Source organism: Hermetia illucens, chromosome 4 (genome assembly GCF_905115235.1).
Source record: "Hermetia illucens chromosome 4, iHerIll2.2.curated.20191125, whole genome shotgun sequence".
Classification (NCBI taxonomy): domain Eukaryota; kingdom Metazoa; phylum Arthropoda; class Insecta; order Diptera; family Stratiomyidae; genus Hermetia; species Hermetia illucens.
Window position 1 is genome coordinate 65,112,535 of NC_051852.1, and position 25,896 is coordinate 65,138,430.

A 25,896-nucleotide genomic window follows, 5' to 3' on the forward strand; every position below is an offset into this window, starting at 1 on the left:
TAGGTTGTGAAGGAAGCATTTCTGACATCACTTTTGCGTCGGAATCTCTGGCATCATCGATGGACGGGTGGCGAGTCCTAGAAGACTTCTCGGCAAGTGATCATCAGTACATTGCGTTCGAAGTGTTTGACGCTACTTACCGGCGAGCACCAACACGACGTTCCCCTTGCGTGTGGAATGTCGCGAGGTTGAACATCGGAAAGTTCGTCGAAGCTCTTGGAGCAGGTAGGGCCGCGCTGGGGGGCACTCCGGGGGGTGGTAGTGTCGCAGCTGACACCGTCGTAAAGTCAGTGATGAATCTGGTAATGACGGCGTGTGAGGCTTCCATGCCCCAGAAAGGCCCCAGGCACGACATGTACTGGTGGACGGCAGAAATTGCCGACCTACAGAAGGAGTGTCATAAGCTCCGCCGTTTGGCACATGGTTTGTACGCCAACGAGGAGGCATCTGCCATAAAGGCATAATATGGATCAGCAAAAAGGAGACTCCGCAGCGCTATAAATAAAAGCAAAGCTCGCGGCTGGCAGAATCTTGCTAATGAGGTGAATGAGGACCCGTATGGACTTGGCTATAAGCTTGTCACTCGGAAAATCGGGGTCCTGCGGAAGCCCTGCATACTGAGCACCGACCAGATGGACCGCATTGTGCGGGCATTGTTTCCCAGACAACCTGTACCGGTTGATGTAAATAGCGCGGAAAGCGTTGTGGACTGCCTCCTTTTCACAATGAGAAAGCTCGAAGAAGCGGTTCTCACTATGAAAAACAGGAAGGCGCCTGATGGCATCCCGGTGGAAGTTTACAAACTGGTGTTCTGCCAACGGCCAGAATTGCTGCTTAAAGTTTTCAACGCGTGCTTGAAGGAGGGCATTTTTCCTTGTCGTTGGAAACTGGCCAGACTCGCGTTGATCAGTAAGGGTAAAGGAGACCCGGAGCTCCCGTCTGCATACCGACCGCTGTGTATGCTTGACACGGCCGGAAAAGTGCTCGAGAAGCTCATCAGGGGTAGACTCGCTGAAGCGATCCATGCTGCCGAGGACTTATCCGCAAGGCTGGAATCGCGGTCTTGAGTCGGCTAATGGCGAATGTTGGGGGCCCTATATCAACTAGGAGACGTCTCCTCATGGGAACAACGCAGTCCGTTCTTCTCTATGGCGCGGAGGTATGGACTGATGCCCTTGACAAGGAGGTGCATCGTAAACGCCTCGCTCAAGTGCATTGGCGGGGAGCTTTGCGAGTGGCGTCTGCTTATCGCACCGTCTCCGAACCGACTGTGATGGTGATTGCGCGAGTGATCCCCGTTGTCCTCCTTGCCAAGGAGCGCAAAGCTATCTATCGCCGTAAGGGCGAAAACTTAAGAGAAGTGGTTGCCCGTGAAGAATGTCAACGCACCCTTAGCGAGTGGCAACTTTCTTGGCAAAATGAGCCGAGGGGCAAGTGGACTGCGCGGCTCATCGACAAATTAGACCCACGGTTGAACAGAACGCACGGTGAGATTGATTATTTCCTTACCCAACTTCTAAGTGAGCATGGAGGTTTTCAGTCTTACCTGCACATGATTGGGAAGGCACGATCTCCTGATTGTGTGTTCTTCAATGGAGTGGCGGATGACGCTGAACACACTTTTTCTCTTGCGAGAGGTGGGACGGCCTCCGCCAGCAGCTTTATGCAGACGCAGGGGAGCTCTCTCCAGACAACATTGGGCGAGAGATGCTGAAGAGCGCTGGCAGCTGGAATCGTATTGCGCATTATGTTCGGGCTCTTCTTACTACGAAGAAGATTGAACTCGACCGGCGGAGGGATCGGACGGTAAGAGATTCCCTGAACTACCAACAATTCCCTTCCTCCCCTCCCCTCCCGTTGGTGAAAGGAATTCCCTGACTTGAGGGCTCCCAAAGCCGGGAGAGTGGGAGGGCTAGCCCGAAGTAATGTGTCAAACGGTTTCAGGCTAGTTCTCTAATGACAGGGAGGAGTTTAGTTGGTAGTCCACCAGCGTGCTGTTGCGGGAGTCCAACACTCTGTGCGTAAACGCACCTCCCCTACTCCGAAAAAAAAAGAAGAAAATGCCAAGCCTCCTCCTTGTGCCCTGATGTCAAAACGATTAGAGGCAACTATGCTACGTCAATTCTGTTCCCAGGACTTGGTTACGGTCATCGTACAATATCAGATAAATGGCGAGAGGAAAACATTATAGTTGCCCCCGCTTATTTACTGTATGGTTCTTTATATACTCCACCAGCGCAAGAACTGAGGAATTTGGTAACGTATGCAGAATCAAGTGGTCTCGAACTCTTAATAGGTTCCACTGCGAATGCTCAACATATTTGTAGAGGCAGTAGCAAATGCAATCCAAGAGAAGAGAAGCTATTTGATTTCATCACTTCAGCTGGCCTTAAAGATGAATTAGAAACTCTGAACTGCTCACTTTTAGAGTGCTATGAAGAGGCTTGTCCTATTTCCCGAGGCCATAGCGGTGAAACGGATGCTTGGTGGAACCGGGAACTGAAAAAACTCAGGAAATCAATCAGGCGCGGGGCGGCCTGGTCTGATTATGCTTCAGGTTAAAGTTGCATAATTCGGCAAGTCCTCACACGACCTCCGCGTGCTGGCCGCTGGAAACCGTCTTCGGGCGGGCCAAGAGTGTGTAGGGCCGGGCTGGGAGTAGGCTCATCCAACTGACGAGGATCTGCTTGTCTGCTGGTCATGTGTTAGGGGCAAATAGATCTGGCGAGGGGATGGACTGAAGCAACAGCCTGGAGATCGTCCTCCCTGCACCGGAGAAGGTACTAATAGGACCCCAAGCCAAAGTGGAGCAGCATACGCCGAGGGCTGCGTGGCCAATGGGGAGCTTGGTCTTTAGTATGCGAACTCTGAATACCTTGGGCACCTTCAGTTTCAAATAAGACCCTTACCCTGGTGGCCGAGCCAGCCAGGGTGGACATTCTTCCCGGACTACTCGTGGAACCAAGACATGGACTCAATTAACAAAAAAACTAAAACGACGATAGAAGAGGAGGCGATGATGCCAGGTGCATCATCGGAGGACGAGCTGCTGGCCTCCAGCCAGGAGACAGTGGCCGTCGAGAGCAGTACACCCGGTGCCAGCCGTAGCACCGTTGTGCTGAAACCAACCGCAGGGACCTCCCGGAGCGAGGCGTCAGACGGACTAGTGGCTTCCCACCTGGAACCCACTGCCGTCAAGCTGGGCGTAGCGAGTACCAAACATAGTACTCCTGACCCGAAACCCTCAGCGTCGGGGGATCCCTCGAAAGCGAAAACCCACAAGAATGTCGGTCGCCGGAAACCGGCTAAGAAGCGAAGGTCCACGGGTGTCCTGCTCAAGAGCCAGTACCAGAAGGCCATGCATATTCTCGGCCAGATTGCCAAGAATAAGGAGGCCGGTACTGGCGACGAGCGGGATGAAAAAGACCTCGCTAAATACCAGGCGATTGTTGATGAATACAACAGCAAACGCCGGGCTGACGAGCAGAAGGCGAAGCTCATCGCTCTAAAACGCAACCGATGTCAAGACGAGGTCAAACAAGATAAGAAGCGGAGCAGAGTGGACGAGAGCGCAGACGCTAAGCAACATACGGAGGAAATTGTACAGCAACCGTCAGCCGGCTGGCCGCGTAGTGCGAAGCCCTTCAGCGACGTGACCAGGAGTCACTTACGTGTGGCGCTGGCGGATGGCAATTCTGCTAGCGGCAAACTAACGCTGGATGTGTGGACCAGTGTTGAGGCTAGGCTGTCGGGCATGGTCTATGAACATCTCGTGGAGACCGGTGGCAAACACCCGGGACTCACTCCCCACTTTGATTCATCTCAGGTGGTCCGTAGGTTCCACGTAATAGCTTGCATGGACCAGTTCTCTAAGGACTTTCTCGGCTCGTGTGTCGCTAAGATCATCGACGCCTGGGAGGGCGTTAAGCTCAAGATTATCCTTTACGACGAGATTCCCAGGAGACCGGTCGCTCGCATCTGGTTGCCGAAGATCCGCATGGAGAAGGACAAGCTCGTCCATTTCCTGCGCCTTCACAACCCCGGGATTCCCATGGACGACTGGGTTGTTATAAAGGAGGAGGAACCTCAGATAAACAGCCAGCCCGTACTACTCCGCATAAACGAGGAGTGCCTGGAGGCACTGAAAAAGGCTGATTATAAAGTGTGGTTCGGAGTCAGGAATGCCAAAGTAAAAGTGTTCCGCTCTGCAAAACCGGACGACGACCTTGACCCAATCGACGCCGCCAACGAGCTGTTGGAGGAGATGACGATCAACGGTCCGACGGGGGCTGACAAACCCCCCACGCAAGCAGATCATGCTGAGAGTAACGCAGATAAATCTGCAGCACTCGAAATGTGCCTCGGCTAATCTGATCTTCTTCCTCTTAGAGGAAGACATCGACATCGCATTAATACAGGAGCCCTGGGTCGGAAGCGACCGAACCAGCAAAGGGCTCCAAAGCAAATATTTTAATTTATTCCACAGCACAGGAGACGCTGATCAGGCTAAACCTAGAGCAAAGGTTCTTGCGAGGAAGAGTCTGCACGCTTTCCTGTGCCTGAGTTCCAGTGACCTAGTTGTGGTCAAGCTGGAGCAGGTGGGGGCAGAGAACGTGTATATTTCTTCGGCGTACATGGCTCACGACCGATCAGCTCCGTCAGAAGAACTATAATACAACATCTGACGAACACCATAACAGCAAAGAAAGCCAACCTGCTGATAGGCTGCGACGCAAATGCAAGGCATAGCTCCGAAATCAACGAAAGAGGTGAGTCATTCTTTGATTTTATTATTACTTCAAATCTATCGGTGTGTAACAGGGGCAGTACACCAACCTTTCATTTCCCCTGCTCGGAGAACTGTGACGGTTGGGAGGAGGTCCTTGATATCACCCTAATAACCGACAACGGGATTCTGGAGAGTGTCTGACCAGAGACTCTTCAGTCTAGATCTCGCCGCAGAGGTCTCCAAGCCCTTTAGAGACCCCAGGAGGATCGACTGGAGAAAGTTTGGACAGGTAATTAAGAACAAACTCTCCGGTGCGCAAATTGGTAGGATCGGCACGACAGACGAACTGGAGTCAAAGGTCGGGGCTCTGGAGAAGATCTCTCTAGTCTCAGGAAGCTGACCAGAGAAATCTTCAACATCTGCTACAGGCAAAAATACTGGCAGCCATACAAGGACTGCCTAAAGAAGTACAAGTCGGCTATCAGGACCGCCAAGAGGCGGTCTTGGCTAGACTATTGTCAGAACATTGAAAGCACTAGTGAATCCGCCAGGCTCAATAAGATTCTGTCCAAGGAACATAAGAGTCCATCCTTCCTTAAAAAGTCGGAAGGCTCCTGGACGGAATCTTCTAGTGAAACGTTGGAGCTGCTGGCGCAAACGCACTTTCCCTCCAGCGAGGAGGACTGTGAGTCAGAACCTCGCTTGGAGGGTTTGCGGCAACCCCAGCTGTGCGAGACTATCAAATCGGTAATTACCGGGTATAGGATCGGCTGGGCTATAAACAGCTTCTCCGCATACAAATCTCCAAGCCCAGATGGCATAATGTCAGTCATGCTACAGAAGCAGCAGGAAAGGGTTGTGCCGTGGCTTGTTGAGATTTACCGGAGCTGCATCACTTTAGGATACGTACCGCAGTCCTGGAGGCGCGCACGGGTGGTTTTCATACAGATAGCGGGCAGGCGAGGTCATGAGTCCGCGAAGGACTTTCGGCCAACCAGCCTGACCTCTTTCGTGCTGAAGACCCTAGAACGCGTCCTGGACATTCACTTAAGGACGATTATGGAGAGAACGCCTTTCTCTAAGTCCCAGCATGCCTACCTCAAAGAAAATCCACAGAAACCGCCCTCCACGAGGTAATTGGCACGGTTGAGCGGTCGCTGCAGTACAAGCAGTATACCCTTGCTGCCTTCTTGGATATAGAAGGAGCTTTCAACGTCAGTACCAACGCCATCAAGGAAGCCTTGACCGGTATTGGATTGGAGGGGTATCTCACGCATTGGATTATATCCATGCTGAATACCAGGATAATCCAGTCCGAACTGGGAGACAACCACTTGACCAGAGCTGTGAACAGAGGCACGCCCCAGGGTGGTGCTATCTCACCGGTGCTCTGGTTAATAGTAATGGACAAAATTTTACGTACATTGGACAGCAGCGGGGTGAAGGTGGTGGCGTATGCCGACGACTTGGTGATATTAGATATTAGTGTCAGGGATGTTTCTGTCCATTATGAGCGACATCATGGAAGGAGCGTTGCGAAAGGTGTGCCTGTGGGCCGCAAGATGCGGACTCAGCATAAACCCAACCAAAACGCAACTGATGCTATTCACCACCAAGACAAGGATACCTGAATTCAATCTACCACGGCTCAATGAACAAAGATTGGTTCTTTCCTCTAATGTAAAGTATCTGGGTGTAATCCTGGATCCTAAGCTAAATTGGAGGTTGAACATAGAACTGAGGGTTAAGAAGGCCTGTATGGACTTCTATGCCTGTAAGAGAACCTTTGCAAAGAAATGGGATCTCCCGCCGAGGATGGTTCTCTGGTTGGGCACCACTGTAGTGCGTCCGATCCTGACGTACGGATCTATTGTATGGTGGCAGGCTTTGAACAAGAAATGCAATAGAACGAAGCTTAATAGGATTCAAAGAACCGCGTGTGCAGTCCTGCCCAGCAGATGCTCTCAATGTACTCCTGCATCTCCTCCCCCTAGACCTCCACATCAAATATGTTGCAGCGTGCAGTGCCGTCAGACTACGTGAGTCCGAATGCTGGGCAGCGAAGTCCTACGGCCACAGCAACATTCTAGATGAAATACCTCGAGAAATCTGGGTATCCCCCACGGACTATGTCACACGTAAGCTGAACTTCACGAAAAACTTTGCTGTGGACCTTCCAACCAGACTATGACACGGTATTCTTTACGGACGGATCAAAGATGGCCTATGGTGTCGGCGCGGGGGTTTTCTCGAATACACACGGTGTATCCAAGTCGTATGGTCTCCCAGGTTTCACCAGTGTATTCCAGGCGGAAGTACTAGCGATATTGGAAATCTGTCGATAGCTGGAGCGTGATTCGAGCCCCAAGCGTAACATAGCCATTCTGACCGAGAGCCAAGCGGCCATCAAGGCCTTGTACTCAACGACGACATCTTCCCGGTTGGTGGGGCAATGCAGAGACACGCTCAACCATCTGGGCGGCATGCTCAAGATCACTCTCCTCTGGGTTCCCGAGCATAGGAACATAGAGGGGAATGAGCGGGCTGACGGATTGGCCAGGCAAGGCTCTGCTCTTGGCAGTCCCTCGGGGAATACAGTCGGTGTTCCGCTGGCGGCTGTCGGGGGCCGTGTCTACTCGCACTACCTAGCAGCCGCGGGCCTGAGATGGCGAAGGCTTACAAGCTGTGCCAAATCAAGGAGAATTTGGCCCGCTTATAACATAGCCCGATCACGAGAGCTCCTGTGCCAGACGCGTGCAAATGCATCCAAGATTACGGCGGTCTGCACGGGGCACTGGCCCATAGAGGACCATGCCGCTAGGCTCGGCTTACCCTACAACTCGCATTGCCGAAGGTGCGGAGAAGGAAAGGAAACCTTCATGCACTTTCTTTGCGATTGCCAAGCTCTGGCTCGAGTCAGGCTGCGGACACTGGGTAAACCATTCTTTGGGGACCTCAGTGAGATTTCTAGCTGCAGGGTCGGAGAGCTGCTTTCCTTCGTTAATGCTACGGGCTGGCTCTGAAGATCCGAGCCAGCTGGACTCTGCTTCCCTGTTCCTATAACAACAGTCACGGTCTTAGGAGTTTGTGGCATCAAAACGGCGCACCAAAGCGCTAATTGGGCTCCTCGGAGCGGCCACTGATACCTACCTACCTACCTACCCAATCAGGCGACTTCTGAATCGTGCTTGCGAAAGCAATAAGAATGAAGACTGATTAAACTTCCGGAGCTCACAGCGTGAATATAAGAGGCTCGTTAGGTGTTCGAAATGAGACGAGACTTTAAAGCGTACTTGACAGACGATATGAAGCAGACTAGGAGGCTACAAGAGATCGAAGTAGTCCCACACCCAATTCAGCGACGGGATTAGTCCCGCAGAACTTACATAAAGCGCTGAAAACGCTCGATCTTAGGACTGGATTATACATGGAGATGTAAAAAGCGGTTATCCTTACAAGCTGTGCTATGGTCCGAAGAGTCCTGTCGGTAACAATCTGACCTAATGGGTTTCAGTCTTGATCCGCACTGTCTTCGATTCAAGATCCATGTCTCTGTAGTGTAGAACCACCGCATCATTGGCTGAAGTGTTTGCGACAATCGGGATGTAGCAATACATTTTCACATGGTCACACACACTTTGCATTAAAACACATCATCGCTGTGCAGGCCTTTGGACGTTGCCTTCAGCCTATCCTTAGGTTGGTCACCCCTCGGTTCGGTTGGGCGGGAAAAGGGTCCGTGGGCTTTTTTAACTATACATTTATATACAGGTATATATATATATTGGGAAGAAATTTTCTTCCATATTTGTGGTCAACGGACCCCTCTTGATTTTGAGCTAAATACCCGAAAATTCGAAAAAGTGACTGACGTTTTCGTGGAAGGCAGAGGCAATAGATCCGACGCTACTTCACCTGGATTCGGGCTTAGGACTCCCTCAATCCTCAAACAAAAATAATTTTGCTTCAGCCTAGTTTAGGCCTAAATATATAAGGCGGATATAATTCGCACTAATGTCGTGTTTGCGATTATACATAAAGTAGCGATTACCACCTGTAGCCACTGTCGGTCATGTTGCTCCCAGGGCAGAGGTGAGGCAGCGGTTATTAGTCTCAAAGTTATAGCAGTTCAACATTTTAATCATTGCAAATAAGATGCTAACGTCATAATTAACGAGAATAATTAATTCGAGTAAAATATTAAATGGCCATTGATGAAGAACCTACTTCTCCCCAGCCCTTTTTAATTCAATACTTGTATGTCTTTCTATCTGTGAGTCTGCCAAATCCGATTCACTCGGAAACGACTGAACCGATTATCAGGAAATTTAGTGAGACTCTGTGGTCTGTGTGTCCCTTTATATGCAACGAATAGCATCATTTTGCGTGGGGATAAAGAGGGGCTCCCCATACTTGCCAAAGAGGGACAAAATTAGTACTTTTCGAAACTGATCTTATTTTTGATATTATGCGAAACACAGGGGAGCGAGGGCCAAAATGTGTCTATCTAAAAATGAAACAGGTTTGTTCTCGGCACCTATCCAACCGAAAAATTTGAAAAAAAAAGCAATGGTGCACCTATACGAAATCTACGCCTCAAAACAAAATAAAACATCCTGTTCCGATATCTGCACAAATAAAGTGGATAATTGTGTATTACCATATTTTAGAAATTTCCCCGGGAACCCCCCTTAAATTTATCCTAGAAATACAAAATATGGTAGCGGTATAGGCGATAGTATACGAAACAATTCAAGTTTTAATGCAATCTAACTATTATTAACAAAGTTATCGAAGGTCAAAATTTCGCATTCCTGCTAAATTTATTGCTAAGACGTATATGACGCCATAACTTATATGAACGGCGGGTACCATGAAGACATTTTAATTTCCCTTTCTTAGCCTGTTTTAGTTACTTGTATATCAGTATCAATTACTGTAGATAAACATGAGTATGGGCATGTACGGGCTAGTGTACAATAAGATGGGCATGTGTGAACGTTAGTGCCAGCGGTATTTAATTGCGTACATATCTATTAGCTTTTGAATAAAGTAGAAATATGTGGAGATGCGACCAATTTAGATTCGTACATCTATAATACATGTATGCATCGGTCTGCGATAATGGGCAATGTTTGTTTATTTACGATGTGCTTGGAGTTTGGCAATATATGAAGCAATATTTTGCATTCTTCGCTAGGTATTATATTATTATTGTTTGTATCTGTTGTAGGTTAGGTCTTCACATTTACTAATAATATTTAACTCCTAGTATGAAGCGTATGAGGTCGACTATTATCAATGCAGTACTTTCCAGATGGAATTATTTGTGTAAATGGCGTTTTAGAAAATAGAGGGCAATGGAATTTTTAACTATGTACACACGCAACTGTCATGCACTCATCGTGCCCCACATAGCGAAACACAAAACCCTTTATACCTGAAGTGTCTAACTTCAGGTTTTCCCTATTGTTTGAATTGACGTTTGGCAAGCACATATTTCAAAGTTAAGGGGGTCATCTCGTGTGAAGGCCGTTTTTTGGCTTTATTTAGAAATTTTTTGTGAAGAACTGGATAAAGGTACAATACGAATTTTTCACCATAGATTTATTAATATCTTAAGCGTGCATAGTAATTTTTCCAGCCCGATCACATAGTTCATTATTGAAATACAGAGCAACTTATACACCCATCTCCAAAAAAGGTATTTTTCTGCTGCCACGCTAGAGGGCACGGCGATCATCTTAAAGAAAAAAAACGACATTTTAACGTACAGACTTAACTACAGACCGCAAACTAGGATTATTAAAAAAATATTAAAAGTGGTGTTTTTTCATGGCTTCTTCAATTAATAAAAAAAAATACTGAATGAATCGCAATTATCCTAGTTTGCGGACCGTAGAAATATCTTCTGAATAAGTCCTGAAAATTTGAAAGAATTTCTTTGGATAGATTTTGGGCTATGGTGGCAGCCGATTTTCAACAGAATGTGATTTTTAGCCGTAAAACCTTAACTGGCCATTAATCTGCTACACCTAATCCATAAACCTTAGGTTTCTTGAACAAACACATGTACAGCCTTGGTTTCAATTCTTCTCCTTTTAGCGAAGTGATTCGAACGTCATTCGGACCGATAAATACAAGTTTTATTATGGCGATCGACATAAATCTGACATGTGACTTATCACATTTTTAACATTAAAATTTCCGAACGACTCCGAATATCAAAAAATCACTTTGCTCATATATTCTACACTATATCTAGATACGGTGGTCAAAGGGTACTATAGGTCCCAGGGCGAAACGTGGATTGGTACCCACGATGGAGCATAAAACCTGGGAAATGCCTGCTGAACCAACACCAACAGCTCTACTACCAAACCCTATCTCCACCTCCACGTCGTGACCGCTGGGAACTCTTTCATAACGAAAAGCTGCAGACGGAGAAGGATGAAGGCGACTCTCCCGCGCCTAAAAACGGGAAAAATTGTACCAACTGGTCCCCCAGGACAGGACGGATCTTCCAACGACGAACCCGGCATCGACAGCGGATTAACGATTTGCGCATTTTCTCATGGAACGTGCGCTCCCTGTACAGAGACGAAGCTGATGCGCAGCTAGCCGATACCCTGTCCCAATATAGGGCGGATATAACATCATTAAAAGAGATGCGATGGACAGGGACCGGTTTCCTGGAGAAGAGCTACTACACCATATATTATAGCGGTCATCCAGTAAACCATGTGCTCGGAGTAGGTTTCTTAGTCAGCCAAAAAATGAAACCTGCTGTTATTGGCTTTGAAAACATAAACGAACGGCTATGCACTCTGCGCTTGCGAGGCCAGTTTAGAAATATAAGCCGCATTAACGTTCACGCCTCTACAGAGGAGAGTGCAGAGCCGGAGAAGGATACCTTTTACGAGGCAGTAGAACGAAACCTCGAAGCCTGTCCTAGATATGATATCAAAATCATACTTGAGGATTTTAACAGGCAATTAGGGAAGGAGCCCGTATTCAGGCGATACGTTGGCTCCCATAGCTTACCCGAAAATACAAATGATAACGGACTGCGGATTATTCAATTAGCAGGGTGACACGAAATGGTTGCTGGAAGTACCTGGTTTGCGCGGAAAGCGGTCCACAAACATACATGGGCTTCTCCAGACGGGACCACTTTCAACCAAATTGACCATATGCTCATTGAACGCCGCCACCTCTCAGCCTTGATGAATGTCAGAACATATAGAGGGGCCAATATAGACTCGGATCACTATCTCGTTGGCATGTTGCTCCGAGCTCGAATAACAATACCATCTAGAATCCCCTCTGACAATCAGGTGAGAGTGAATACTGAAGCCATCCACAACAGTCCTCCACAACACCTACAAGGACGAAATGAATGCCGCAATAACCGCAGTCAACAGAGGACCTGGAGATGAAGCATCAACAAATGATCTTCGTAATCACCTGAAGAACGTTATCATGGCCTAAAACATACTTGGCCCCAGCCACAAAAGGAGTCGGAACGGCCGGTTTAACCATGAATGTAAGCTAGCAACGGAACGGAAGAATGCCGCATACCGAGTAATGTTGCATTCTCAAAGAACGCGGGCACGCGCAGAGACTTATCACGAACTCCGTCGAGCGAAGAAGCGACCTCACAGACGAAAAAAGGAAGCCTGGGAGAACCAAAAAGTTTGTGAACTAGAAAAGAACAGGGAGCAACCGCACCAGGCGTGGAAGTTTTACCAACAAGTCAGCAGGATGAAGCCTTATACTTCTCGATGCTCATCCTACCGAGACAAAGAGGGAGATCTGATTTCCGACAAAATGGGCATATTGAGCGATGGGTTGAGTACTTTAATGAGCTACTGAATAACCAGAACATTGGCGAGTTGGAGGTCCCGCAAACTGAAGACGACGGACAAATACTGTCACCAAAAAATTTAGCATCGGCTTAAAAATCATAAGTCGCCAGATGCCGATGGAATTACGGAATTGGTTAAATATGGAGGCGACCAGTTACACCAAGTGGTTCATCAACTTGTGCTCAAGGTATGGGACAGCCTGACGATTGGCAACGAGGCATTATCTGTCTCATACATAAAAAGGGAGATATCACACAGTGCAGCAATTATAGAGGTATCACGTTGCTGAGTACCATCTATAAGATATTCTCCGCTATCTTGCTAGGCCAGGTAGCCCCATACGCCCAGAACATCATTGGCCCATACCAAAGAGGCTTCACTCCAGGCGAATTAGCAACAGATCAGATTTTCTCTCTGCGGCAAGCGATGGAAAAACTGTTGGAATATGGACAACAGTTGCACCATCTATTCATCGACTTGAAAGCCGCCTATGATAGCATAGCCAGGATAAAACTGTACACGGCCATGAGAGAATTCGGTATCCCTACGAAATTAATAAGACTGACTAGGCTGACCCTGACCAATGTGCGATGCCAGATAAAAGCAGCAGGATCACTATCAAGACCATTCGACATCAACAACGGTCTACGAAAAGGGGATGCCCTATGATGTGTCCTCTTTAACCTGGCCTTCGAGAAAGTGATCCGTGATGCTGATGTAAATGCAAGAGGTACGATCCTCTTTAAGTCCACCAAACTACTGGCCTATGCTGACGATATCGACATCATGGGAAGAACCACCCGAGACGTACAAACTGCATTCATCCAGATCGAGCAGGCCGCGCGAGATCTTGGGCTGCACATCAATGAAGGCAAGACAAAATATATGGTGGCAACATCAGCTCCGAAGACGAACCAACCAACAACATCAAACCGCACTGGTCAAACAGGAAGAATAAGGATAGGAGGATACAACTTTGAGACCGTTGACAATTTCTCCTATCTAGGGTCGAAAATCACAACCGATAACAGCTACGATGATGAAATCCCCACACGGTTGCTGTCAGCCAACAGAGCCTATTTCAGCTTACAAAAACTGTTCCGCTCGAAACGTCTCACCATAGGGTCAAACCTCCTATTGTACAAGACTATGATCTTGCCAGTCCTCATGTATTCCTCGGAAACTTGGGTTCTTAGCAAGAAAAATTGCGAACTCTTGGCCGCGTTCGAGAGAAGAATCCTCCGAAGAATGTTTAGCCCCCTACATGAGGAAGGACGATTCCGTAGCCTACACAATGACGAAATCTATGAGCGATACCATGACCGTCCGGTTGTGGATAAAATCCGGCTCAATAGGTTACGGTGGGCGGGTCACTTAATCCGTATGGATGAGGATATAAAGGCAGGATAAGGATATAAAGGCAATATCTATGGTAGAAAAAGAAGACGAGGCAGACCCTGCCTAAGATGGAGCGATGGCGTAGGTCAGGACGCCAGACAGCTTCTAGGGATATCGAATTGGTGGAACTCGGCGCAAAACCGGGATGTCTGGAGTTCCTTATTAAGGCAGGCCTAGACCGGATACCGGTTGTTGCGCCGTTGATGATGATATCTAGATACAATTGAGGTAAACAAAATCGATTCTGCGGATCCGACACACAGAATGACCCCCTTAAATGAATAAAAATTCTAGTTATCTGAAAGTTGGTTTTGATTGATTAGGAGTCCTAATTTTGTTTCGTGGCAAAAAAAAACCGGGTTAAGGAAAAGCGATAAAAAAAAAAATTAAAATTAATATTTACCCCATTATTTACCTGCTTCGTTTCGCTTTTCGTTTCTTCACTTTCTGAAGAACTACCCGCTCCGTCTTGAGAATCACGCCTGTTTGACATGGGTATCTTCAGTATAAAAGCGTCTTCTTGTGATGCTATTGAAGCACCTTCTTCTTGTGCATCATAAAATTCGTTGTCCTCATCGTCTGAAGTTGTAGATGTAGTGGCATCTATCAAAAAATTGATAAAACTACTTTTAACTTGGGCTCAAATGACTTACACAAAAAAAAATAGTAATAATATCTGTTTTAAAAGATAGCTACTTTTTATCCAAGAAATTGAAATTAGATAAAAAGACGCTTTTTTCATCAGTGGGTTTATTAACTATTTTCATACTAATCTAAATCGATAATACTATTCTAATTAATTATATGGCTAAATTAGTCTCAAAAGACTTCAAAAGACTATCTGAATCCTGAAAAAGAAGAAATATTTAATTACATTCAAAAGACTTATTTGTATATCCTAAAAGAAGAAGATATTTTTAATTAAATTTTCAATTAACGGTGAATAGCAATTGCCTAGATCTGAAATCAATCTAGCGTCTACCTGTGTGCTAATGAATAAAGTTTCGTGGGCGCCCAGCTGGTTAATTTTTCTTACCTGTTTTAACATTTTCAGATCGTCGGTGCCTATTTTATGGCCACATTCCACCATATGGATAGCCACCATAGATTTTGTGGGTTTCCGAGAGCACTTGATAGCCAACTATGCCTCCTTCGTCATCATCAACGGCGCAACAACCGGTATCCGGCCTAGGCGTGTCTAATAAGGAACTACCAACACCCCGGTTTTGCGCTGAGATCCACCAGTTCGATATCCCTAAAGCGTGTCTGACATCCTGACGTACGCCATCGTTCCATCTCAGGCAGGGTCTGTCTCGTCTTCTTTTTTTACCATAGATATTACCCTTACAGACTTTCCGGGCTGGATCATCCTCATTCATACGGATTAAGTGACCCGCCCACCGCAGCCTGTTGAGCCGAATTTTATACACAAGCAGACAATCGTGGTATGTATAGCTCGCAGATTTCGTAGTTATGTAGGCTACGGAATCGTCCATCCTCAAGAAATGGGCCAAAAACTCTTCGAAGGATTCTTCTCTCAAACGGGGCCAAAATTCGCAGTTTTCTCTCCCTAAGAACCCAACTTTCCCAGGAATACATAATAAGGACTAGCAAGATCATTCTCTTGTACAGCTTGTCCTTATGGTGAGACGTTTCGAACGAAAAAATTTTTGTAAGCTGAAATAGGTTCTGTTGGTTGCCAACAACCGTGCGGGAATTTCATCATCGTAGCTGTTATCGGTTGTATTCGATCCTAGATAGGAGAAATTTTCAACGGTCTCAAAGTTGTAGTCTCCTATCATCATCTTATAGATGGTATTCAGCAACGTGATACTTCTATAATTGCTGCACTGCGTGATATCCCCCTATTTATGTATGGAACAGATAATCCCCCGTTACCAGTCGCCAGGCATTGATTCGCAGTCTAATACCGTGAGCATCAGTTGATGAATCGGTGTAATTGGTCGCCTATATATTTAACCAATTCGGCTGTAATTCCAATCTTCTCTCCCCACTCCTAAGTGAAATCTTTGTGGCATCACTGAAGGAGATAATAGAGCAGGATAGATTACTGCGAAATATATGATTTGGTGGATACGTGGATGACATTTTGACGGTGATCTCAGAAACAAGTATCAACAATATGTTGGATAACATCAACACGCTACACCCTAAAATAACCTTCACTCATGAGATTGAAGTTAATAACCAATTTTGTTAGATATATTAATAAAACGTCAAAAGGGACAATTTTCTATTTCTATTTACAGGAAACCCACCATCACCCAGTGGACAATCCCGGTCACTTCGTTCCATAGTTACCAGCATAAAATGGCAGCTTATAACGATCATCAATCCCACCCACAGAGGAAGTTTACCTTTAATAGTCCAATTCTTTGCAAACCACAATTTTTAGGTACACCGGAACATAGACTAGGTTTTTACAATCAATAATCGATAGATTTAACAATTAGACTTTATTGATTAATTTATTTAAAGAATGAAGAAAGAGTGAAGTGACTATTTACTCGTTGGAGGCAGAAGATAATTATCTCGCTTCATGTGTTTCTTTTCTGCCACTAACTCATGGCACACTTTTCTCGCCAGTCTTCCACTCCCGTGGCGAGCTCTGCAAAGTGGATAGTTCCGCGCCATCTATTTGTTCGCATTCGAAATAAATTTCGAATGCTGCGAATAAATAAATAATAAATAATAAATTTCGAATGCTGCGAATCCTGCCGCGCCACATCACTCCGCCCCCAGATGAAACCTAGGGGTTTCGGCGACTGATCCCGGAACTTCGTTCACCGTCAATCCACAAAACGGACACGACGCTGCTTCGGGGCAGACACGGGTTTCAGCCTGGACAGAGAGACCGCCTTCCTGTGTCCACCGATCTCGAGCTGGAAGAAATGTTCTCCCCGCTCGAGAACGCGGTACGGGCCCTCATATGGAGGCTGCAACGGCTTCCGGACGGCATCCGTCCTGACCAGAACGTGCGTGCAAGTGTCCAGTTCCTTGGGCGAACAGGCAGGTGTGGACGAGTGTCGGGTGGGTGGTGTGGCTTTTATGCGTCGGAGATTGTCTCTCAGCAGACGCACTAACCCCGACTCTGTGAAACCCGATCTCTTGTCGAAGACCGGATCGCTTGGGAGCTCGGGTTCTCCCCGTATACTAGCTCTGCGGTGCTGGCAGCAAATTCCTCTCGTCGGGTTGTACGTAGGCCGAGTAGGACGAGAGGCAAGACTTTGGACCAGGACGGATCGTCGCGTGCCATAATGGCGGCTTTCAGCGTCCGCTGCCAATGTTCTAGCATCCCATTGGATTGCGGGTGGTATGCAGTAGTCCGCTGGCGTTTAAAACCAAGGAGTTTGCCTAACTCGGAGAAAAGGGTGGACTCAAATTGCATTCCCTGGTCAGTGATGACCACTGCAGGGACGCCAAAGCGAGGTATCCACTCTCGACAGAGGGCTTCGGCACATGATTGCGCCGTAATGTCTTTCAGAGGTATTGCCTCAGGCCACCGCGTAAACCTGTCGATGATTGTGAGACAATACCTATAACAGTGCGATTCTCGCAAAGGCCCTACTATGTCGAGGTGTATTGTGTGGAACCGCTTGATAGTGCGGGGGAATGAGCCCACTTCTTTTCTTACATGCCTGGAGACTTTACACTTCTGGCATGCGATGCACTCTCTGGCCCAGGAATTGACATCCTTATTCATAGAGGGCCAGAAGTATTTCTCGGTGACTAGCCGATTTGTTGTCCTGATGCCTGGATGCGCTAAGTCGTGAACTGCGTGGAACACTTCCTTGCGAAAGGTGGCCGGAATGTATGGCCGAGGTCCCTTTTCCGAGTCTTCGCAGCAGAGAGAGAGGTTTGAGCCGAAGATGGGCAACTCCCGAAATTCGTATTTGGAGTTGGATTTGAGGCTCTGAAGTGCTGCGTCATCCTCCTGCACCTTGGCAATAGCCGAGAAATCGAGTGAGGCGGGGATGTTAACCTCGGAGACACGAGACAAAGCGTCAGCAACTATGTTGTCCTTGCCGGATACGTGCTGGATATCTGACGTAAACTGGCTTATAAAGCTCAGATGTCGAAGCTGACGAGGGGACGCTTTGTCGGGCTTCTGTTTCAAAGCATACGTGAGAGGCTTATGGTCCGTGAACACTCTGAACGGCCTGCCTTCTAGGGAGAAACGGAAGTATTTGATGCTCAAGTACGAGGGCGGTCACTTGTGGATTCGATGGGACTGCCGCGTCTTTGTTGTCGATCGACATCTTGACTAGTAAAAAGGAAACTTCTTTTCGACGCGAATGTTAAAACGAAAACGCAGTGAAACTGTTCTAACTACACGACAGGCCGAATCCACAAATTCACGCACGTACAAAGAAATCACCACCGAAGCGGACGCTTTTAAGCGCAGACCGAAACCATTTCCCAGAACTTCGCCCAGAGAGCGGACAACCAACGATGATCCGCACCTAAAACGCCTGAACGCCGTCTCTTGCAGCGGGCATACTATTTATTGATTTTTTTTTTTTAATAAATAAATTTAACTAAAACAAATTAAAATTCAAACAACAAATTACAATAATGATTCGCTGCTGCGGTGGCGCTGGCTTCAACGGCTGCGGTGTTGATGGTGAAGGCGGCGGCGGCGTTGATACTGGAGACGGCGAGCGTGGCTGCGGCGGCGTCTCTGATGACTGCTGCGGAAACGATGGTGGCTGCAGCAGCGATGGTGGCGGAGTCTTCGGCTTCTGCCTGATAGCGGTGGCTGTTGAGATAAAGTCAATTGGTTGCCAAATAATCGTTTGTTTTCTAGGTTGCTGCTGCCAATGTTGAAAGGTGGTCGCGTTCGTTGAATTTCTGATGCGGCAATAATGCTGGTGTCAGCTACGTTTGAGATGGTGATGGCTGCGGCTGCGGCGGCAACGATGGTGGCTGCGGCAGTGATGCTGACGTCTGGCGCTGCGGTGCTGGCGTCTGGGGCAGCGGTGCTGATGTTTGGTTGACTTGATAAAACGCGCTCGAGGTCAGAGGAACAGAACGAGTCATCTGAGGTATCGGCTGCGCAGGTCGTTCAATAGTTATGTTTACAGGTAAGGGTCCAGCCTCTCTTTCTTCACTTCGGATACTGATAGTACTAGGGCTTTGTGCTCTTCGGGGTCACCATTTTAACTTTAATAGTCCAATTCTTTGCAAACCACAATTTTTAGGTACACCGGAACATAGACTAGGTTTTTACAATCAATACTCGATAGATTTAACAATTAGACTTTATTGATTAATTTATTTAAAGAATGAAGAAAGAGTGAAGTGACTATTTACTCGTTGGAGGCAGAAGAGAATTATCTCGCTTCATGTGTTTCTTTTCTGCCACTAACTCATGGCACACTTTTCTCGCCAGTCTTCCACTCCCGTGGCGAGCTCTGCAAAGTGGATAGTTCCGCGCCATCTATTTGTTCGCATTCGCAACATTCGAAATAAATTTCGAATGCTGCGAATCTTGCCGCGCCACAGAAGAATGCGAGAGCGAAAAACCCCACATTATGGACTCTACAAGGAAGAACGGGTACATCAGCACCACCATAGATACAGGACACACGCACGAAGGACAGAGCGTAGTAACCTCACTACGTACAACCAGCAATCGACTTCCACCGTATTAAAAAGATCAAATGTCACCTTCTCGAATCTGTCCAAGCATATGAAACGCAAATGGTTCGACATACAACTGGTAGGATCAAGTCGTATCTACCAGCTAAAATCTCAGCTGGCTAGAGAAAAGGACCGAAAAACGATAGAGGAGATGAGCGGTATATATAAAATTGCTTGCCGATATTGTCCGAAGGTGTATATCGGACAAACAAAAAGGCTGGCAACCACTAGATTTAGGGAGCATAGGAAGAAGGCACACTTACCTATCAAGTACTCCCGGAAACCCACAAACTCTACAGTGACTACGCATATGATGGAATTTGGCCAGAAAATAAACCCCGACGATCTGAAAGTGGACGCCCACAAAACCTTATTCATTAGCAAACAGCCGCTAGACACTAGGACGCCAGGATCTAGGCAATTCACATTCACCGTTATTTAAAAAACTTATAAAAAACTAATTAAAAAGCTCTTCTTCTTTTAAGATATACAAATAGTCTTTTTATAATGTAACTAAACATTTCTTCTTTTTTAGGATTTATATATATGTCTTTTAAAAACTAATTTAACCATATAATTAATTAACATAATGGCAGTCAAAGGATAGTTAGCAGTATCGCACGAAATGGTTGTTGGAAGCACCTGGTTTGCGCGGAAAGCGGTCCACAAACATAGAGGGCCTCTCCAGATGGGACCACTTTCAACCAAATTGACTATGTGCTGATTGAACGCCGCTACATATCAGCCTTGATGAATGTCAGAACATATAGGGAGACCAATATAGACTCGAACCACTATCTCGTTGATGCCAACTCGATGCTCCGACCTCGAATTACGACACCACCTACAATCCCCTTTGACAATCAGGTGAGAGTGAATACTGAAGCCGTTCACAACACAGCCTTCCACAACACCTACAAGGGCGAAATGGACGCCGCAATAACCGCAGTCAACAGAGGACCTGGAGATGAAGCATCAACAAATGATCTTCACAATCACCTGAAGAACGTTATCATGGATACGGCCAAAAACATACTTGGCCCCAGCCGCAAAAGGAGTCGGAATGGCTGGTTTGACGATGAATGTAAGCTAGCAACGGAACGGAAGAATGCCGCATACCGAGTAATGTTGCATTCTCAAAGAACGCGGGCACACGCAGAGACTTACCACTTACCACGAACTCCGTCGAGCGGAGAAGCGAATTCACAGACGAAAAAAGGAAGCCTGGGAGAACCAATAAATCTGTGAACTAGAAAAGTACAGGGAACAACCGCACCAGGCGCGGAAGTTTTACCAACAAGTCAGCAAGATGAAGCCTTTTACACCTCGATGCTCATCCTGCCAAGGCAAAGAGTGAAATCTGATTTCCGACAAAATGGGCATATTGAAGCGATAGGTTGAGTATTTTAAAGAACCGCTCAACAACCAAAATACCGTCGAGTTGGAGATCCCGCCAACTGAAGACGACCGACAAATGCTGCCACCATCAATCATAGAAGAAACAGTCCGTGTAAATCATCGGCTAAAAAATCATAAGTCGGCAGGAGCCGATGGAATTACAGCCGAATTGATTAAATATGAATGCGACCAATTTCACCAGGCGGTTCATCAACTGATGCTGAAGGTGTGGAACAGTGTATCAAGGCCTGCCGACTGGCAAAGAGGCATTATCTGTCTCATACATAAGAAGGGGGATACCACACAGTGCAGCAATTACAGAAGTATCACGTTCCTGAGTACCATCTATAAGATATTCTCCGCTATCTTGCTAGGCCGGATAGCGCCATACGCCCAGAACATCAGTGGCCCATATCAAAGAGGCTTCACTCCAAGCAAATCAGCAACAGATCAGATGTTCTCTCTGCGGCAAGCGATGGAAAAACTGTTGAAATATCGACACCAGTTGCACCATCTTTCCATCGACTTTAAAGCCACCTATGATAGCATAGCCAGGGTTAAACTGTATACGACCATGAGAGAATTCGGTATCCCGACGAAATTGATAGGATTGTCTAGGCTGACCCTGGCCAATGTGCGAGGCCAGACAAAAGCAGCAGGGTCACTCTCGACACCATTCGACATCAAGAACGGTCTACGACAAGAGGATGGCCTATCGCGGTTGTTAGCAGCCAACAAAGCCTATTTCATCTTACAAAAACTGTTTCACTCGAAACGTCTCACTATATGGTCAAAGCTCTTACTGTACAAGACAATTATCTTGCCAGTCCTTATGTATTCCTTAAAAACTTGGGTTCTTAGCAAAAAGAAAACTGCGAACTTTGGCCGCGCTCGAGAGAAGAATTGTCCGAAGAATTTTTGGCCCCCTACATGAGGATGGACGATTCCGCAGCCTACATAACTACGAAATCTATGAGCGATACCACGACCGTCGTATAGGTTGTGGTGGGCGGGTCACTAAATCCGTATGTCCGTATGATGATCCAGCCCGGAAAGTCCATAACGGCAACATCTATGATAGAAAAAGAAGATGAGGCAGATCATGCCTGAGATGGGGCGATGGCGTAGGTCAGGACGCCAGACACGCTTTTAGGGATATCGAATTGGTGGACTTCGGCCCAAAAGCCGAGTGTCTGGAATTCGTTATTAAGGCAGGCCTAGACCGGATACCAGTTGTTATGCTGTTGATCATCTTATAAAAAACTAATTAAAAATCTCTTTTTGTTTCAGGACATACAAATCAACATCATCATCATCAACGGCGCAACAACCGGTATCCAGCCTAAGCCTGCCTTAATAAGGAACTCCAGTCATCCCGGTTTTGCGCCGAGGTCAAAAATTCGATATCCCTAAAAGCTGTCTGGCGTCCTGACCTAGGCCATCGTTCCATCTTAGGCAGGGTCTGCCTCGTCTTTTTTTTCTACCATAGATATTGCCTTTATATCCTTATCCTGCCTTTATATCCTCATCCATACGGATTAAGTGACCCGCCCACCGTAACCTATTGAGCCGGATTTTATCCACAACCGGACGGTCATGGTATCGCTCATAGATTTCGTCATTGTGTAGGCTACGGAATCGTCCATCCTCATGTAGGGGGCTAAACATTCTTCGGAGGATTCTTCTCTCGAACGCGGCCAAGAGTTCACAATTTTTCTTGCTAAGAACCCAAGTTTCCGAGGAATACATGAGGACTGGCAAGATCATAGTCTTGTACAATAGGAGCTTTGACCCTATGGTCAGACGTTTCGAGCGGAACAGTCTTTGTAAGCTGAAATAGGCTCTGTTGGCTGACAACAACCGTGCGCGGATATCATCATCGTAGCTGTTATCGGTTGTGATTTTCGACCCTAGATAGGAGAAATTGTCAACGGTTTCAAAGTTGTATTCTGCTATCTTTATTCTTCTTCGTGTTTGACCAGTGCGGTTTGATGTTGTTGGATATACAAATAAGTGTTCAAAATGTAATTAAATATTTCTTCTTTTTAGATTTAGATTTAGATACAAGTCTTTTAAAAACTAAGTTAGCCATATAATTAATTAGAATAGTATTCTAGATTCAGATTAATATAAAAATAGTTAATAAAACCCGCTGACCCAAATATCAGAATTTTCAAGACCAATAAATTAACACTAGCGAATAGAAAAAAAGTTTTTATTATTTCAAATGAAATTTTAATTTTAACAAGCAGAGTCGCGCAAGTCACTTTGTTGCTTCTTCAATGTTGAACAAGCTTGTTAAAATTAAAATCACTTTCCCGTGAAAACGAGAAGCAAGTAAGCCTAGAGCGACCCCTTCCTAGGATCCGTAGTGGAGTTGTCATTTTTTACGCATTTTACTGATAGTATTTTTTCGCACTTTACAGTTGGAGTTTTGAGATACCTGCAGTTCTAAATTTTGGACCAAAAGATTGGATACCGCCGTCCATAGAAACAACGCTTCCTATATGCAAATTGTTCAGGGCCCCTGTTATGGCCTGACGACTGGGAATCTTGGTTTTATTGATGCCGATTTGAGAGCCATTTGGCCAGAGCCCACTCGTTGAGAGAGCAAGGAGGTCAGCCTAGCCGAGAGACTACAGAGATTACACTGTTCATAGAATGCCTCCACATCACCCCAGCCGAGGCAAGCAACAACTTTGCAGATATCGGGGCGAACAGTTTTGTGGGGCGATCGTTAAGGCCCCCAATTTCGGTCCGCCTAAGTACATTAATGATAGAGATGATTTTACTTCTATTGTTGAACGAGCAGTCCATATTCGCATATTACGGTGGTCAAACTTATCAAGCACGAACGGTGGAATTTCAAGTAATGTTACATGATTCATAATTGCGAAGTACCCTTCCATCTCTGAAGGGGAAAACCAAATTAGGAGATTTTCGGAACCGATTTCCGATTTCGAAAATAAAACCTTATTAAAAGCGGTTGCAATTTTTGACCAGAAATTCGCTTCGCTTAACACATTTAAAGGCAAATATTAGTTTTGTTTAATTACTTCGTTCCCAGAAACTACACAACGGAAATATCTGAACAAAATGATGACGGTCAATGCTCATGATGTCTAGGTCCCGAAATACCCTACGCTATGAAATCATTTTCGAAAAGTACTATCCATTTAATACCCCATATGACCACGCTCGGTTAAAAAAGTTTGTTTTGTAGGTCACTGTCATTGACAGTGATAGTGATTCTTTCATGGGGATCGGTGGTCAAAAATTCGATTTTATTCAGATTCAATCTGAGGCCGTGCGGCATGAGGCGGTCATTCCAATTTTGGACAAGTTGCTCGACATCATTTTTGCTATTAGATGCTAGAAAAACATCATCTGCATAAAGCAATGTATCATGCGCTAGACGTTGGATGTCCCGTGTGACAATTTCCATAACAGGAACAAAGAGTAGTGGTGAGAGGGCGCTTCCTTGATCAACACTTCGAACTTTACTTTTCGGATCGTGGTAGAGCAATTGAACCCAGCGCTTGAGTTCTTCTGATACTAGGTGCTTTCCTAGAACATACCAGATTAGTTCTTGTGGTACACTGTCAATCACTTTCTCTAGACCCAGAAAAGTAATATAAAGAGGACGATGCTTCTCCCGAAGTTTCTCCACGAGTAGCCACGTAGCGTGTATTGCGTCAGTAGTTCCCCAGTTGTTGATAAACAAGACTTGATTCACAGTTATTTGAACAACATTGCGAATGCGTTCAACATCGTTATTGCATGTCCCCGAAGGTCGCCTAGACCATTTTGTGGATCGTGTCTTTAATTTGCTTTCACACTTCTTCCATATTCGTAATGGTTGGTAATCGCATAAGTGAGATTATTTCTTCTTTCTTCTCATGAAATCGCCACCATTTAATGCGCAAGAAGGAAATCAACGGCTGATGTTGAGGTGCGATGGTCTCATAGGAAACCGCTTTGCAGTCAGTGACGCTGGAAAAATGTCGGCGTCTTATGAGCATATAGTCGATTTGGGTTTCGTTGTTCCCGCTATAAAATGTAGGAAGATGAGACAATCGTTTGATGAACCATATATTCATAAGTACAAGGTCATGGGTGTCCGCAAAATCGATTATACGCTCGCCACCCTACTCCAAACACTTTTCAATCATGGCACCTGTTGCCTCTTCACCCACATGACCATTAAGGTCGCCGGCAATGATCATATAGTCATCAGCAGGCACGTTGCAGGTCTTTGCATCGAGAAGTTGCCAGAAAGCATCATTCTCGGCATGAGGTCGACCTGTCAGTGCTTACGTCGCGAAGAAGTGAACAGTGCGATCAACTGATATTGTATAATGATGCGTTTCATGCCGGTCATTAAATCGTTCGACTTCTTTAATGACATCACGGAAACCCTCTGAGATGGCAACGCCAACACCATTGAGTATATAGGCTACCAAAAAAGAAGTTTATAGCCATTTTTACCGCGTTCGGGTTCTATATCGTAGCTTTTAGCACCAGACCTCCGAATTTCTTGTAGAGCGCAGATATCAATGCGCCTTTCCAAAGGGCTCTTGCAAATGTCTCGGTCTTTCCAGTCAGTGTGCCAATATTTAGCGTGAAGACACGTATTTGTTTTACTCGGACTAATTTATTTACACCCTGACGCCATCCATGTGTCAAGAACCTGGCTCCACTCTCGTTCCGTCGCGTCGACTGAGGTGAACCCTAGCATTTATTTTTCCCAGACTTATGAGTCAACACGATTATTTTGTTTTTAACGAGATTGGATGCATTTGCTTGGTCGGCCTGTCGCGGGATTTGTCACCAAGAGAG

At 46.2% G+C, this 25,896-nt stretch overlaps 1 protein-coding gene across 4 annotated transcripts in view; it reads right to left on the reverse strand.

Annotated features, from left to right (window-relative positions):
• The window catches only part of LOC119655665 (oxysterol-binding protein 1), a 370,343-nt gene that overhangs the window by 48,502 nt on the left and 295,945 nt on the right, over window positions 1–25,896 (reverse strand). For 3 of the 4 annotated variants that reach the window (XM_038061651.1, XM_038061653.1, XM_038061654.1), the window contains one exon: window positions 14,399–14,598. In XM_038061651.1, the coding sequence (XP_037917579.1) occupies window positions 14,399–14,598 (200 nt within the window). The remainder of the gene's footprint in view (window positions 1–14,398; window positions 14,599–25,896) is intronic. The other variant, XM_038061652.1, reaches the window with a different exon arrangement.